Raw genomic sequence first — 17378 nt, 5'->3', positions numbered from 1 at the left:
GGTCCTGGTGTTGCATATGCTGGCTCCCTGCTACAGCTTACTGCGACACTTGAATAGAACAGAGCCATTATTAATAATCTCAGTAAAACCTGTGCTTTTTCCTACTATGACAAGTTAAAATGTCTGTAAAATGCACAGACAGATATGCAGTACCTTGTGGTTCCTGTTTCAGTTGTACAGGTGCAGTCGTTCTGCTGTTGATTGCATACTGTGTCCTTCACTAAAAGAGCTCATCGCTGTCATCTGATAAGCACTTAGTCCATTTGCTGTAAACAGGATTCACCAAAACTATAACAACATGTAGTGATTCAGTCACAAAGCAGTATGCATGGGGTGCTGCTCAGGTGTGAGAAGGCGTACCTCTGGTGCTCCTCAGTGTGGGGATCTAACTAGTTTAGAATTGCTGCCCAGAGGCAACCATTTTGTACTTGCCCTGACTGAAATGTGTGGGCATGTTTTTAACTGCTACTATGACTAAATCGCCATGACTTTGTGAAGGCTTTTCAAATAATTACCTGTTTAAGTGCCTCAGCTCTCATTAAAAAATTCAAAACATGAAGTTATCATTTACAATTTTGTTCTCAATGGAATGCTAACTTAAAAAAAATGTGTTTAGTGGAAACAAAGATATTGCAAGTTGTAGTATCTGTCTGATGTGTCAGTGAAATTCTAGATGAATAGGCAGATTAATAACTGGGCCAGGAACAATAGGAAAATATGAAAGCATAATGTTGCCTTTTAAGCAGATGTTTGTTTCAGTTTCTCTAAATTAACTCTAAATAGTCATTTTAAAATAAGGTATCCTAGCATCAGTGCTGACATTGTTGGTTGTTGATGAATGCTGATGAGCCTCTGAACTCTCTTTCAGGTCAGTTTGGGAACCGCTTGAACAACTATATTACCCATTATGAGGGTTTATCATATGACACAGAAGCCCTGCACAGCAGTCACCAGAGAGCCAAGAGGGCACTCTCTCCTCAAGACAGGATGGTGCACCTGGACTTCCATGCACATGGAAGGTCAGTCTAATTACACACACTGTCCTCTTCACCTCTTCACACTTTCTTTCTGTTCTCTGACTTCACCAATGCTGCTTGAATTTTTGATGTTTCTCAGTGCACTCAAGTTGTGTGCACATGCTGTAATTATTTTACTGAATAGACTTAAAAATAATATGTTTTTACTTAAGAATATTTACAACAATATTAAGTATCTTAACATTCTTATGGACTTTTTTTTTTTGATTGGTTGATTTTACCTTGACCTGTGAATGTGAAACTGATGTATTAATGTTTATCCAGTTCCCCTCAGTGCCATTAAATGTGGCATATCATATTATTTATATTATGGTTTTACTACCTCATAATTGAACCATCTGGTCGTTGAAAGTAATGTACCCAAAGACAAAATAAATGTTACCATGATACTGGGTGCGGTGGCATCAGATCTTAAAAAATCCTCACATAGAGAAAGTACCTGCTGTTTTCTTTGCACTAGACGAGAAATATGAAAATTTAATTAACCCCAGACATTTGAGGGAACATCACTGATCTTGTGATAAGTAGGTTTTATACCTGGTATAAGTGATACCTGCCAGGCTTCTGTGAGAGCACCAGCGGTCACATTGCAGTTATTTAAATCCCTGAAAAGACCCGACTAACCACATTATTGCAAGCCGTAATCAAATCCTTCCCTTTCTACCTCTGACAGTGGAGACCCCGTCTTTTCTTTTCACCTCTTTCTGATTCTGTTTTAAATGATATGTAATTTGAGATGAGCCCTTGTCAAGGCCAGGTAGTCTGAATACAGTGGTGCCACTGCTGTTTTGGAAACAGATTATTTCAGGCATTAACACTGTTTAAATGTTCTCAGATTTGTATCAGCTGAGTTCTTGTCACTGGGTATAAAGTGACAGCGGGCTGCAGCAGATTGTGTGTGAGTAAAGCATTTGGAAACAAATGGCTTGCAGTAGTGAACAAGACTTTGAACAAGAAGTGGCTTAAAATATTCACAGAGACCTAGCTGATGATTTTGTACTTAAGGTGTTACTTTATGAGACTGGTGGTTCAGTTTCTACCAAATAAAGACAACAAAGAATGTTGTAACTCACATTTCTTTGTCAAAAAGCATAGCTACTACTCAGTCCCGATGACATGACTCAACGTTTTGCTAAGGTTTTTCTGACGGCAACTATATGCTACAGCTCCAAGGGAACCTGGAATCCTGTCTGCCTTTGTCCTCAACACATGTTATAGAAAATGTGGACGAGCTGGCTTACCTTGACTCTCTAACAAAGGTGTTTGTGTTCTGCTCCTGGTAATTTGTATGTAAATATCAGCCCTTCAGTGTCCACACACACTCACACACAGTCAAGCATATTTTATAGTCCCCCACCAGACACATTTTAAAGCATGTAAGAATATTTATTGCCTTCTAATGCTTTTATTTTTATTTAACATGGTTTTCTTGCATAATAGTTTAAAAAAATCCTGAAAATGCACCAGGTTGACCAGTGACAGAGCAGTGTGCATCAAGATGGCTAGTGTTGGTATTAGAAGGAACATCTGAGATTTTATTTAGCCATACATGCTTGAGCCTCAGTCAAAGATGAGGAGTCGCCGTTGCACCAAAATCGACTAGCAGACATGTTAGAATGATACTTAGCCCCCTTTTTTCTCTTGTTAATGTTGTTTGTTAGCTTGTAGGCTAACTAGCAGTGGCTGTGTTAGTGGTTGTGAGACAGTCCGGTTACCATCCAAAAACTGCACACTCTGCCACTCTGCTTGCTTCTAAAAAACTTTCACAATGCTAATTCAGACTCTGCTCACTGTACTGACAAGTCTGCTCTGTGTTGGAGGTTTCATGTTTCCTTTCCGGTGTTGTGCTGAAGTCTGTTCCCCCGTCAATGTGTGTTTCCCGTATCAGACTGCAACTGGCATTTGTGTTAGTGATGAACCTATTCTAGCGCACCTGGTGTACATTTGTATCTCAGACTTTAGGGAAGTACGCAGCATCGCCCTCTTTAGTAGAGGAATGTGAAAACACCTCTATAACTTGCACAGATATAAGTCATCATAGTCAAGGTCAGACATTTTAGGAGACATAAACTCTCATCTCTCTCATCTGCTTTTTCCCTCTTACTCTTTTTCATTTTTTGCCATGTTGAAGAGCAGAACAATAATTCACCTCAGCAGCACTGTGTGTGTTTTTTTTTTTTTTTTTTGCAAGCTCCCCCTGCTTTCCTCTTCAGCAACCCTGTCTGTTGTGGGTTATCAAGGCCCTGTCAAACAGATCCCTTTCCTGTGTTTTTGCTCTTTCCTGCCTTTGGTAGCCTGAGAGAAACAGCTTGCGTGTATTGGTGACGTGACGACAGAGTCATACGGCATGATTGTTGTTGACGTCTCGTTGTAGTGTCGAAAGAGGACATACACAACATTTGGTAGAGGGAGGTGAACTGGAGATGTTTGATGCAGAGTCTTGGTCAAGTGGACTTGCTGTGTATTTACTGTCAACAAACAAGGGTTGGATTATATGTTAAGTTTTATGACATTTTCTGGCAAATATTTTGAATTTTCATTGATGCATGCTGATGTTGTATCAGTTCCTTGGAGCATCACAGGGTTGGACTCAATACTCTCGCACAATTGAATGCAAGAAATGAAAGAAATATCACCTGTGTGATGCCTACAATATTAGGTTTTTATTGTTTTGTAATGTGTCAGAGAGGTTTTGATTGAACTCAGTGGTGTTTAGGCTTTCATCTGTTGTGTTGACTGACATCACATCGTACACAAGCACTTGTGCACTTTGCCATAAAAATGATAAAGTTGGCTTCAAGACAGACAGAATGAAGCCAGTGGTCATAAATCTAGTATCATATTCTGTATATCCTCACTGAATTCATTAGGTTTACAAATGTGTGCAGCATGTGCAAACACAGACACACACTCTCCCCTCTGTGAAAACCCAAGGCAGGGCTGTGTGGCACAATGGAGGTTCGTTGTAACAAGAGAAAAGCTTTCTTGTGTATGCCCACTCACATGAGTGTGGCTGGATCAGGTGACGGAACAAGGCAGGGCAGACAGTTGTCTCTGTGGAGGGTTTCTTTACAAGGAGTGGTGCCAAAAAAGTAGTTGGCTATAATACAATGCGGGGGGAAGTGACACAATTCATAGTTCAGCAGAGTAGTGTCCTGCTTTCCAGGAATGAGACTCATTTGTGAGATGTATTTTCCCCCCTTTGTAATACATCAAGATAATAAAAGATTTGCAATAAGAAGAGATCTGTGTTTAGGGGCCCAGGCTCATATACTGTAGCAGGCTTCATAATATCCCTACAGATTTTGAAGTCTGATTATAACTTACATAGGGAGCGATCACACACAGAGGAAGAACTGTCATCTGCTCTCGTATTGTGATCATAGTTCAGTTCTGTGGTATTCAAACACAGCTAATTCTAATCAGGGTAAACATGTGTGCTTACTTAAGTTGTGAAAGTTCAGTGACAGTGTGGTTAGCAGACCAGAAAGCACCAACACAGATATAAGGATGAGGTATAGTTGATTGTTTATAGATATAATAACTTTATATATATATATATACTGTAGATATTGGCCTGTTTGTAGGCATACCATCTCTGTAGACATGGCTTGAGGGCATTCGATTTCTTAGAGCCGAGCAAAATGTATGACTGTCAAATGCTTGAGTCAGGATGTTCAGCATTTGGCATATATCTGAATAATTTATTAGTCAGCTGCTTCTGTGAGATGAGTAGCACTGACTTGATCCACAGCCTCTCCTCTTCCTGTCTGTTGCAAGCCGTGTTTATTTGTCTGCAGTTGTTTTTTGTCTGGAACACAATGCAGTGATTTGTTTCCTTTTTATTTTGATAATTTGGAGTGACTTTAATAGATTTTTTTTATGTGAATTTATTAATGTTAACTCCTTCCTTTTTTCATACTCTCCAACATGAATCCACTCTCCCTTGTTCTTACTTGCTTGGTTAGTTCATGCAGTTTTTTCCTGGAATTCTTTTGTTACCTCACAATATGCACAATACAATTTTGCATTCACTCTGATCCATGGAGAAAGGCTGAGCTGGATTAGGGTATTGCATTATGTATTGTGTAGCGGACCTCCGCTAGCTGTGACTGCTGTGTAGCTGTGATTATGACTACAGCCGTGGGATGATATAGCTTTGGCCAATGCTGCTGCTGTGATTGTGGCTGTTGCCATGGCTGTGCTTTGGCTGTTATAATATGACTGTGATACATTAGATAATAATGAGAGTAACACTAACTACAGCAGTAGCCATATCCACATAGCATCATAGATTCAATCACAAATGCATCTGCAGTCTGAGCATTAACGATAACCACAGACACAGCTTCACCTGCCAAGGGCCACTGACGAGGCTGCAGTATTTGATGCTGAGGGAATTAGAACAGGATGCCACCACAGCCAGGTAGAGGAGCTGCAGCTGTGCTCACAGCCAGTGGATGTACACTGCTGGAGCTCAGCCTTTTGAAAGGAGTAATGAACAATAAATGCATAATGTAAAGTGTCACATCATCTCTCCTTGATGTAGAAACTGGAAAAAACTGTTTGCATTTAAGAGATTGTACATTTATTCACTGGTAATCACACAGCCTTGAACACAAAATAAAGATTTTTTTTCTTTGTGCTTTAGCCTTGTTATGTGTCAGGGGATATGCAGGGCGCTTACTGTGGTTTGATTCAAAAAGTTGAATACAGACTGGGGGCAACCTGAATCAGCCTGAAGTATTCAGTATTCATATGATACTGTAGGAGTCCATTCGTAAGACAGCTCTGGACGAGGACCTTTGATTCTGATGTAAGACAGGCTTGGTGTTCAGGTTTGAAACATGGTCTAAAGATGTGGGGGTTGTGGACATTTTCTTGGGTGTTGTTTAGTAATTTTATAACCAAGAGCAACAAAATCTCAAGTGTGTGATAGTAAATCACAGAATAACCATTACTCATAGGTGTTATTTGGAAAATGTCATGTGGGAGGATGTGAGTGATCCAATGTGCAAAAAGTTGCACAATGCAGTTTTAAAGCAACTAGGTTGCATTTGTGTGTCATTGAATGCTTCTTGTTCAGTGATGCTTTTATTTCAAAGCTATTTTGTGAAAAATGCCTGACACTTTACATTCAAAATGCCTGTGCAGATCCCTGATAATACAGATTATTTTGCTCACTGAATAATCTACTTAAGGATTCATCTGTGTCTGTGACCAGCGTGCCATGGTGGTATCATGGGCTGAGCTTTTGACTGGGCATAGATGAAGTCACGAGGTCATATTGACTTTTGTAGTGCCCATTAATAAGGTGGGGAGAGGCCAAGAACTGTAATGGGTGTGCCAGGATGAATAAAAAGCAGAGGAATTTACGAAATCTATTGCCAAATGATCTCTTGTGTCACAATGCTGACTTCAAAGAATAGCTCATAATGCAGTCCTTGAGTCTTTGTACCACATGTTCTGCAGTTTCCTCTCTCTATCTCTCTCTCTCTCTCTCTCTCTCTCTCTCTCTCTCTCTCTCTGTCTTTCTTTCTTTTGTTCAAATTCTCTTCCTCTCTTCTTTCTTTCTCTGTTACCCTTCTCTTGGCTTCAATTAAAATGATCCTCTGACAGAATACTTCCAGTTCAGAAAACAGATCCCATCATTTTAGACTGCTTTAAGTAACAGGGTTCCCACAGTCATCAAATTACTGGGAAAGTTATGAAATTAGAAAAACAGTTTTCAGGGCCTGGAAATGGTTTGGAATTAACAGAATGTTTTTGATGTTGGCTGTTGTTTAGAATATGGTTATAAAAAACCAAGAAAAAGGCAGGCTCAACTCATGCTGGATGGAGGCTCTGCATCAAAACGTTTGACGTTGGAGACATGAGGAAAGCTGCTCTGGTCAGCAATGCTAAAGAGAAAAAGCAACAAGATAACTAAAAGTCCGTTCAACACACTGTTATTGTCAGCACGTTTCACGGCTGCCATAGCGACGCCTGATATGGCCAGTTGCTACTTTGTGTCTTCTGTATGTGGACCATACCATTAGCCATCTCCTTAATCATTAGTTCGAGATCCCACAGTGTAATACATTCAGCGTCATACTTGCGTTTGGCCATATTGTCGAGCTAGTTTTCTGTCTCTGTTAAGTAGCTGTCCATTAGTCACTCACTCATAGCAGGAAATGGCACTTCAAAATAAAAGCTCTGTGTTGGAAATTCACTGTACTTAAAAACAAAGTGTATTTTTTTTCGTTTCCAAGTCACTTTTGCTGTAATTCCTGTTTTAGGGCACAACACATGGGAGTAAGAGTCTCATTATCACACCCTATGATTCCTATATAGGCGTAATGTTACTCATTTCAAACTATGTAGATAAATTCATGGATGTGGGGTGAAATATTATGGAAAAGTTTTGAGAATTCATTGGTAAAGATGTGTGGTAACCCATCAATAAGGACAAATCCACAGATCCAGGCCTAGATCACATGCTACTTCACCATTACCAAATTGAACGAAAGTAAGGCAACAAAATTAACTCCAGAAACAGAGACATTGGGCTTCTTTATGAATTATGACCGTTGTCGTTGTGTAAGAAGGTAAAGTGAACCACTGGATGAAGGATATCATAACTGTGAAATGAGAACAGGAGTGATGAAGGAAAGACTGAATGTTTTGGCAAGTCAATAAATCATCCTGTACAGGGATATCCTGCACTGTGTCTGACCTTTTCTGCTGTCTCTTCCTCCCCTAAATATTTTCTGCTACACTTCTCACCACACTCTACTATCTGTCATTTGTGCTCAGTTTCTCTTGGTTTTGCGCTATTAATGGTATATATACTCATATACTCATTCCTGCAGTGTAGTAAGTTTGCTGTTTAAGTTCTCACCTTACCTTTTCTCCTCCTGAACACACCTGCTCCCGCAAAACATCTGGCTTAAGCAGACGTTAATGGTGTGCCATGTCCTAGAGCTGCTCAGATGGAAATAACCCTCTACTCCATCTCCCACACAGACCATTAAGGGGCACTGATTTTACTCATAACGGCCAATTGTCTATTATTGTGAGCCTTTGAAAACGGTACTATAATGTCCTCTGTGGCTTTGGAGGGTGTTCTCCAAAGCCGTAAAAACCTTGTTGATGACACCACATTATCTCAGCTAGGCCATGGAGACAAAAAATTCCAGTTGATAGCCTGTGTTACAAAAGTTTGAATGTCATGGGCCTTTACTAGCCAGGGATTTCTGTTTTAGTGGAGCTTGACCCTGTCATATGATCTAAAAATTACAAATAAATAATCAAAACAGTGACTACACTTGTATACTTTTTAAAAAAATGTATACCTGCCTGACAAATACCTAATCTTAAATTGACATGTGATTTTAAAGAAGGGGCAAGCTGCAGACCGCTTATGAAATCATTTAGACAGCTGACAGTTAAAGCTATAGTAACTTTTTTTTAAAATAACCTGTGTCATATTTGCTGAAATGGACTCTTCTGAAAAAAGTACAGATATTAAAGAAACATCCTCCTCTTCCTACTGCCTCAAATGGCATTTTCTAGAATCTACTGCAGCGCACAAAAAATAATCAGTCCGAGCCGAGGAGTCTCTAACACTGCTTGTGAACTGTGGTCAAACTATCAAACTCAACAGCTATTTCTCACCTCAATTTTTTTTTCAAAAACATATTTCAGTGTACTGTTTAGCTGTAAAATGAGACTTTGTGACCTGGCCACAATGTTGGAAATGGTCAACCGAAGTACCAAGCACCGCCCACTGGCTGAAGCAACGTTTTTATTTTACAACTAAACAGTACACTTAAATAAGTTTCTGAAAACTTGACAGTTTGACCGCAGTTTCTGAGCAGTGATTGACATTATTGACAACTACGTTAAGAGACTCCTCGGCTCTGATTGGTTGTTTTTGTTCATGTACAGTAAGGCTATTAGAAATGCTACAGAGCAATAGAGGAAGCAGAGGAATATGATTTTTATATGTCTCATTTAGTGCTGTGTACATATAGTGACATTTTCAGCTTAAAGTATTTTTTAATAAAAGTTACCAACTACAGCTTTAATCTTAATTTTTCCTGAAGCATCTTTTGCTTTGGTGTGAACTGCACTAATGTAAGAAAACCAAAATGTTACAATGGATAAAGGTTTCAGCATGAGCTAGCAATGTGAGAATCATTTGCATCTCACACCTTGAGATCAGTCCATGTGATCTCTATTGAGAGTCTTGGTTGGGAGGTTTCTGGGAAGCTAGTGGCTCATGTGCACCTCATGTGATGCTTGCCTTTTTTCTCTGACATTATGGTTATGCTAACGAGAGGATTACAAAAAAGCACTGTGGTTGTGCACAAATGTTCACATGCTTTTCCTCATGACATAAGTCTTCTTCTAAGTCACTGAGCACAGCAGCATTGTAAAGCTCAGTAGAAATGTGTGAATGATGGTGCTTTTTTAGTGTTATCTCAGCCGTCTCTTGGGTCTCGTCCTGTATACTAAAATTATGGTGAAAGCATGACATTAACATTGCCAAGGTTGAGGGTGTGTATTGTGTTACTGACATGTCAGCGTGTCAGTTTAACCTCGCATTTGGTGTTTATTACTTACTGATGCTAATTACGCATTTTTACCCATTCCTTCTTTTAGACATTTTAACCTGCGAATGAAGAGAGAAACAACTATATTTTCTCCAGATCTCATCATTGAGGTATCAGGAGATGAGACACCTGTTGATACATCACATATTTACAGTGGAGAAATATTTGGTAAGTGCCGCTGTTTTCACACACTACATTCTTGAGGGAAGTGCAGTTTCTTCAAAGGAAATGTCTCTAATGCAATTATGATGCTTTTATTTTTCAATTAAATTGAAAGTCTGAGTCATCACCTCTTACTGTATCATCTCTGCATTTCCCCTTACATCATCTCTGAAGTGGCTTCACAAACATTTCAGCAGTGTTTCCATCTACAGCATCATATCAAATTGAATGTGTGTATGTGTGAGAGGGATATTTAAAGGTAGTTTTTGTCCAGTGTTTATCACATCACAACCCAACACACATTTTACCTTTCATCCAGTTTTTCCTTCCACTCTTAAATCCCTTCCCTTCCTGGACGACTTCCCGCTGCCTGTCTCCTGCGGAGTTCAAATGAACAAGAGAAAAACAAAACAAGTTTGTTTGTCCTGTTGTGATGAGTGTTTGGGAAACAAAGAGAAAGGGGACCTAAAAACATGAGATTTATATTTTTCATCCTGAGGAAGGCGCCTTCACAATAAGTGACCTTAATCTCAGCACAGAATTTTCTGAAATAATAAAATAAATATATTGAATCTAAAAATAAGGCTGTGGAAATCCATACAAATGTCTTACCCTTAAACAAATTGAACATGATTTTAAGTTCATATGATTTTAAGAATGTTATTTTATAATGTCACAAATGCTTACAATCATAAATGCTTTGTTTATTTTTAATTGACCAATTTCCCTCACATTTAAGAATGCTACAGATTATAGTTTGCTGCAAGAAACTGGGTTTTTAATTTACCAAACAAGTTAAGGTGTGGTCAGGTTGAGCACTAAGCTAAATTTCACCTTGCTATATTAATGCATACATGACCACTGTTCTTCTTGTGCAGTCTGTGTGACAACAATTTGGATTAAATGGATGTTTTTCACGCATGTCCCATTGTGTGCGTATTAAACAGCTAGTTCCTACCCTTAAACTGCTCTAATATTTAGATCAGATGTGTCATTGTGTATTGGGTACGGAAGGATATTATACTGATCTTCAGTTTTACAAAGACTGTGTTACATCTGCCTCTGCTCATCCTCACTCTTTTATGTGTTTCAGGTGAAAAGGGCACACTGACTCATGGCTCTGTAGTTGACGGGCGCTTTGAGGGCTTCATTAAAACCCACCAAGGAACATACTATGTTGAGCCCTCGGAAAGGTACCTAAAAGACAAGGATGTACCCTTCCACTCCGTCATCTACCATGAGGATGACATCAGTAAGTATCTCCCACTGCACTTGTTTTACTGAAAGGCTCTGTGTGGTCTAGAGCTACTTCATGTCCACATACTAGGTGCACCTGTGGGGAAAGGTTGTGACATCCTTGCCTTTAGATATGAGCATTGCAGCTTATTAGTTTAAGTACAAGTACTTTTAATAGGAGCTTCTTTGGATTGCGTCTATGTAGGAATGAGTTGGATAAAGGCTTTTGCCTGAATCCTTTTATGTTGTTAAAAATCGAGATAGTATATTGGAAGCTACAAAGGAAAAGAACTGATATTTGGTAAGGATAAAATTGAGAAAAACATTGCTTTTGTACGGTTATGAATAGGATTGTGATGTGTTGCTTTGGACTCCAACTTATTATTTTCATTACTGATTCATCTGACAAAGACTTTCATGATTATTTGATTTGTCAGTTATTCTATAAAATGTCAAAAAAAAAATTGAAAAATGCTCACCACAGTTTCCCAGACCTCAAAGACCTCTTCTTTTTGTCCAACTAACAGTCCAAAACTCAAAGAATGTCATACATTTACTACATCATACATCATATACTATCATAAATGGCATAGAAAAGCAGCAAATTCTCACATGTAAGACGATACAACTAGCAAAAGTTCAACATTTTTCACTTAAAAAGTGATTGAAACGACTGCAACTCTAGAGTTGGTGTGGCAAGTGTTGTGAAGTAAGGGGCTAATGGTTAAGCAGTTCATACACTAGCCTGACAACCCTGGAGAGTAGGTTGTGTTTGACAGACTGGAAGCAGCAGGGTTTGGCTTTGGGCCCTAGGACACAAACAAGGTGGTCAGTATTTATACTGGAAGCAGTATCGGAGCACGACACAGCAAAGGTATGACTCATATCCACTGCTAAGGTCAGGCTACAACCAACTGATGGATGCTCAGTTAGGAAACAGTGAGACTTCCCTGAAAATAGTTGGATGTTATGAGTAGTTTTGAGAGATGTGAAGGTGTGGTTGTGGGTGAACACAATGTAGCGAACTCTGTATGAGGAGAAACACAATCCAGCGACTTGAGACTCATGATTCCAGCCAGAAGAACTACATTTAACAGACAGGCAGAGTCTGATAGGAACTCCTCCCTGGCTTTGGGCTGGCTGACTCACTGCACTCTTTCCTGTTGATTACTTCTCTGGAAAACACACACACACACACACACACACACACACACACACACAAATGCATAAACACAGACATAGGGAGATTCTTTGAACTACAGAAGGAAATTTAAAGGGCCAGTGTGTAATATTTGGCATGGTTTATTGTCAATCTGAATCTGAATCTGAATATTCTACCCATTAATATGTTTATACAAGTGTATAATCACTATAAAATAAAATTCGTTTGGTTTTTGTAGCCTTATAATTATGCTTTTATATATATATATAGCAAGGGCCTTGCTTTAGAGAGGTTGCCATCTTGCGCTGCCATGTATGTAAGGCAGCCCGAGCGGACAATCCAGCCAGCCAGAGAACGCGTTTTGTGTGTATAAATGAACCAAAGAAGACAGTGGAAGGAAGGAAGAAGGAGGAGGAAACAGCAGAGAGTGTTAGTAGTTCGTTGATAGAGAGTAGTGAAAAGTTTTTTTAGTTATAAAGTTTGCGAATGGACCACACTTACCACGCAACCAGAGAGAATGAACCCGAACCGTCATCTGCGAGGAAAAGAAGACGCAACTTCACTCCTTGTGATGCACTCTCTGCGACACTTTTCCTCCTGATGATATATCTCCCCAACGATGGTAGCAGTAGCACCGAATCCCATTCTGTGCATTCAGCCTCTCTTCTCGCCTGCTCAGCACCCAAGTTCCTCATCTGTATGCTCCGGCTCAAACAGGTATGGCTCTGGGTCTGTGTCCGCTACAAGAAACTCTTCAAAATCGTGTTCAAAGTCGTCCATTGCAGCTACTATAGTCCGAAGATATTGCTAGGCTAAATAAACAGCTGAGCTCTGTTTACCGGCTACACTGTCAGTCGGTGTGCGGGCTGGAGGTTGGTGGAGCAGAGAGGGGAGGGGGGTCCCCACTCGGTATGGTAAACGAGTATATGTGTAAAGTTATGAAGTGTGTCTGTTACGCTAGAAGAGTCAGAGTTTGGGACGGAGTCTTTTACCCCCTGGAGTGTTACCGGAGTTTCTGGAGTGCTCAAATAAACTGGCCTTTTTCCTGAATGCTCCTCTGGTCTCCTGCTCGTGAGGGATACATTACAATATCGTAACATGGTTTACATTTCTGAATAAACATTTACCTCGTCGCTAGATAGACCTACTCCTGAAAAACTCGTGCGCAAGGCTTTTTGTCCCTACGAGGCCACCGTCATTTACCTGACGGGAGGGGGGAGCGAGTGAGCCCTGCAATCTAGAATTTGACCACTGATGTCACTGTTTTCAACCCATTTTACACACTGGCCCTTTAAGCAAATGAATTCGCAGCCAAGTTTCAAATTTGTTTTAGATAACAGAGCCTATTTAGTTGCACTTAGTGGTTTATTATATGGTGAACTTGTTCCCCCACAGCGTGTCATTCTGTCAGTAGTGACAGAGAGGAACCTGGACGGAGGGAACCAAAGGTTGCAGGTGAAAATGAGGACAAGTGAAACCCAGTAGATAAAGAAAAGTGCTGTTTTTGTTTTGTAAGTTGGGGATGGCTTCATTCCTGCCTTTTATTCCCAGTCAGTTATGATTTGGCAAGACTTGTCTGCCTATCATTTATGAGTAGTGGTGGAATGTGGTGTGCCTATCTAAACTTGTGTGGATGTGTTTGAAAGTGTATGGTTCATTAGTAGTAGTAACATAAGTGAAAGACAATAGCTGAAAACTGCATTCATTAACATAAAGACCTCTAACACTTCTCTAAGACTCTCCTTTAAAGATTATTCAGGTGTTTACTGTAGTTGAAATACGCCCTAACTTTAGACTATTGAAGATGTTTAGTTGACTGTTCACACTGTACTTGTAAAGGTTGATCACTGTCTGGGCAGTGTGAGCTGTACTCAGATAGTCCTCTCACGGAATAAAACCACATTTCAAGATTCAACTCATGTCGGCCATTCGTAATATTTCAGACCAACTGTGAAATCTTGTTTTTTAGAAGTCTCTCTGCGGTTTTTGATGTTGCTATCAGTGAAAAAAGATGGACGAATGATGGTAACAAAATCGCAAAGCCTTCACTTCTGACTCTTGACTCTTTTTTTTAAGTTCTGTCTAAATTGCAAGGGCCTTTTGATTAGCATTTGAATGAGACGACATTCACTGAAGGGACAAAGAGGGCTTTCTCTGAAAAAATTGAAAACACATTGTCAGAGGTTGAATGCGTTGTTTCAGTGTGTGTCCAGTCAGTTCAGTCACAGGACTGCTCTCTTTTACTGAATGACCAGCATTAGTTGTGAGACATTCAGTCTCATGTCCTGCACCAGTATTAATGGGATTGTAAGTTCTGCGATACAAGGTGCTCAGAGGCAAGTGAGCCAGTTAGTTTACAAAAGTTTGATTGACATCACACTTAAAATGAGAATTTTTTCAAACCCATTTTGTGTATGAATGCTTTAAAATAATATAAAACATCAGCATGCTGTCAGCATTGATCGTTATCTTTCAAGTCATTTTAGCTGATGACCCTCATTAGGCGTAAAAGACATAGTACTGCATGACAGTTGAAAGTTTGCTATTTACATTCACTATGAGTGACAACTCTTGCTGTTAACTTTTATAATTTTATTACAGGACTTTGCACTGGCTGCTTCATTCAAACAACTGGTGTTATATTGCTTTTTTTTATTTCAAGTGTGTAATATTTTTACAGTAGATAAGCTCAAAGCAAACATGATAAATTCCTTGTCATCGGCCTGTTTGTTCATACTTCCTCTATCTGAAATAGCTTTTTCAGAGCTGTTTTGGAAACTCTGAATCACACTGATGTGAGATTGCTGTTTGTGTGGCCAGTGTTGAACTGTGATGTGACTATCAGCAGAGGTGGTGATTGTACATTGAAAGACTGATCCCATCTTTTGTGAGCCAGTAAAAACAGCTGCTGAAGTCAAACGGCCGTGATGCAGTGGGATATAGATTCATACGTTGTTGCTGAAATATGTATTGCTTAAATGAAAAAAGAAGAATACAGTCACTTAATACGCAAGACAGGGAAGTTAACTGGGGAGATGTGTTGCTCAGTATTATGAGAATAAGGAAAAAATATTCAGTTAAATTGTCTTTTCTGGCTATAAAATTTGTGGTTTTGGGCTGATGACCTCATGTTGGTGTGTCTGGTCGGGCTGTGGAGCTAACTGGTCATATGTGTCATGCCTGATTTAAGCGTCTCTCATATTCCAGCTGGTGCAGAAGATAGAGCCGACACAAAGTCAATAGTCAGAGGATTAAAATGTTAAAACATTAAATTAAATGATTTTTATTCTCATTTTTAAAAAATATATTTATCATCCGACACCCATAGTACAACATCCATGTTCTTTTTTTTTTGACCCATAACCGAACCTGGAAATGAAATTAAGACAAATACCACCCAGGAGTCTGCTTTTTTTTTTTTTTGTGGGTCAGCTGCCAGATACCTGACCTGGACTCTGGACTCTGGCCTAGATATGAACACAGTGGAGACTGAAAACACTGTGAGAATTCCCTGAGTAGTCTATATCTGTAACATTTCTTGATCCAAAGTAGTTAAACCCAAAGAATGAAAATTCAGTTTGTTTGAAGCCCCACCCCATTTGACCTTTAAAATTCAATGCAGGCAACTGTAAGGGTTAGTGTAGTGTGTGTACCAGCTTTGAGGGAACAACTGTTACACAGCAGCTGTAAATTGGAAAAGGACTGTGTGGAACAGAGAAGCAATGTTTTCAATTGGAAGAGGCAGATCATTGGTAATACCTCTTTCTGCTTGGGGAGGAAGAAGAGAGAAAGATAACACTGATTTGTCAGTTAGGATTTGGAGAGAGAAAAGCCACATCGCTCAAGATTTTTATTTAATGCAGCTGCTCTCACCCCCGACTCACCCTGTTCACCTTCTCCTGCCGAGCACACATGATTCTAAAGAGGTTCATGATGCAATGTAAGCTCTTCACAACCATTCCCTTATCTCCTTCCTATCCGCCAGATTATCCTCATAAGTATGGCTCAGCAGGTGGCTGCGCTGACCACACGGTATATGAAAGGATGAGGAAGTATCAGGCATCTGTGGTGGAGGAGCCGGTCAAAGTAAGTGCCAGCATCACAACAAAGCCCCTCCCTCGTCCTCCCAGCTCATAATTAAACACACAGATGGACAAGGCTCATGGGATTAAAAGGATCTTATCTCATATCCAGCCGAACTTACACTAACAATAAGAGCAAGAGTGTATTTTTAGCACGGGCGCTTTAAAGTTAACACCTGATCATCAGCAATGTAGCCAAGCTCAACTTTTTAACTCCATCTTCCTTCCGTTTGATCCTGATGGTTGTTTGTTGTGCAGGGGGGGAACGGTGTGTCAGAGGAGGAGAGCTCCCATGGTCCTGTTATTCTGAGGAGAAAGAGGGCGGCGGCGAGAGAGAAAAACACTTGCCAGCTCTTCATCCAGACAGATCACCTCTTCTTCAGATACTACGGCACAAGAGAGGCTGTCATTGCCCAGGTATACACACACTTTATAAACATGATTTAAATCACAGAATTACTTAAAGGTCTGATTAGCAGACATGTGGAAATGTATGAGAAGCATCCTTTTTTTCAGAAATGGCAGCCTGTGGGAACGTGACAAAGCTTAGTGTCTTTAGTGCAGCAGAAATAACAGAGACTAGCTATCATGACATGCTGCTTTTTCAGCCTTACAAATGATCACTCTCTCTACAGATCTCCAGCCATGTAAAGGCTATTGACTCCATTTACCAGGCCACAGACTTCCTGGGCATCCGAAACATCAGCTTCATGGTCAAAAGGATCAGGGTGAGTTGAATGTCAATGCTGCAGAATCACTTTATATAACAACTGACCTGAAAGGAAACAAGCTGCTGATATGAGTGGAAAAGTCTGTCGACCTGTCTTCCTAGCAGTGAACAGTAGCCACGTGAACATGCACACTGATATTCCACTGTCATTAATATTACTCTGAATGTAACAATTTCTGATTTAGACATGTGGGCTATGCCAGTATTATTTGGGCTTTAGGAGCATTCTTCGGTCATGTATACAGCGCATTCAGAATGTACATCTCAAGCGGGGTTTTTACAGCAGTTTGCGACACATGACCTCTTGTCTGTTTAGGGACAGAACTTCCTTCAGCTGAATGAGGGCAAGTCAGAAGTTGTCCTCTTTGGCCC

General features: G+C 40.0%; 1 protein-coding gene across 1 annotated transcript in view; it reads left to right on the top strand.

Moving 5' to 3' along the window:
• The window catches only part of adam10a (ADAM metallopeptidase domain 10a), a 32338-nt gene that overhangs the window by 5150 nt on the left and 9810 nt on the right, over positions 1–17378 (top strand). The window contains exons 2-7 of the mRNA XM_049594272.1: positions 869–1019; positions 9684–9802; positions 10890–11048; positions 16180–16280; positions 16535–16693; positions 16912–17004. Coding sequence (XP_049450229.1) covers positions 869–1019; positions 9684–9802; positions 10890–11048; positions 16180–16280; positions 16535–16693; positions 16912–17004 — 782 coding nt within the window. The remainder of the gene's footprint in view (positions 1–868; positions 1020–9683; positions 9803–10889; positions 11049–16179; positions 16281–16534; positions 16694–16911; positions 17005–17378) is intronic.

The sequence above is a fragment of the Epinephelus fuscoguttatus genome, linkage group LG2 (assembly GCF_011397635.1).
Source record: "Epinephelus fuscoguttatus linkage group LG2, E.fuscoguttatus.final_Chr_v1".
NCBI classification, from domain to species: domain Eukaryota; kingdom Metazoa; phylum Chordata; class Actinopteri; order Perciformes; family Serranidae; genus Epinephelus; species Epinephelus fuscoguttatus.
Note: the sequence above shows the minus strand (reverse complement) of the source record. Positions and strands in the feature narration are given on the sequence as shown.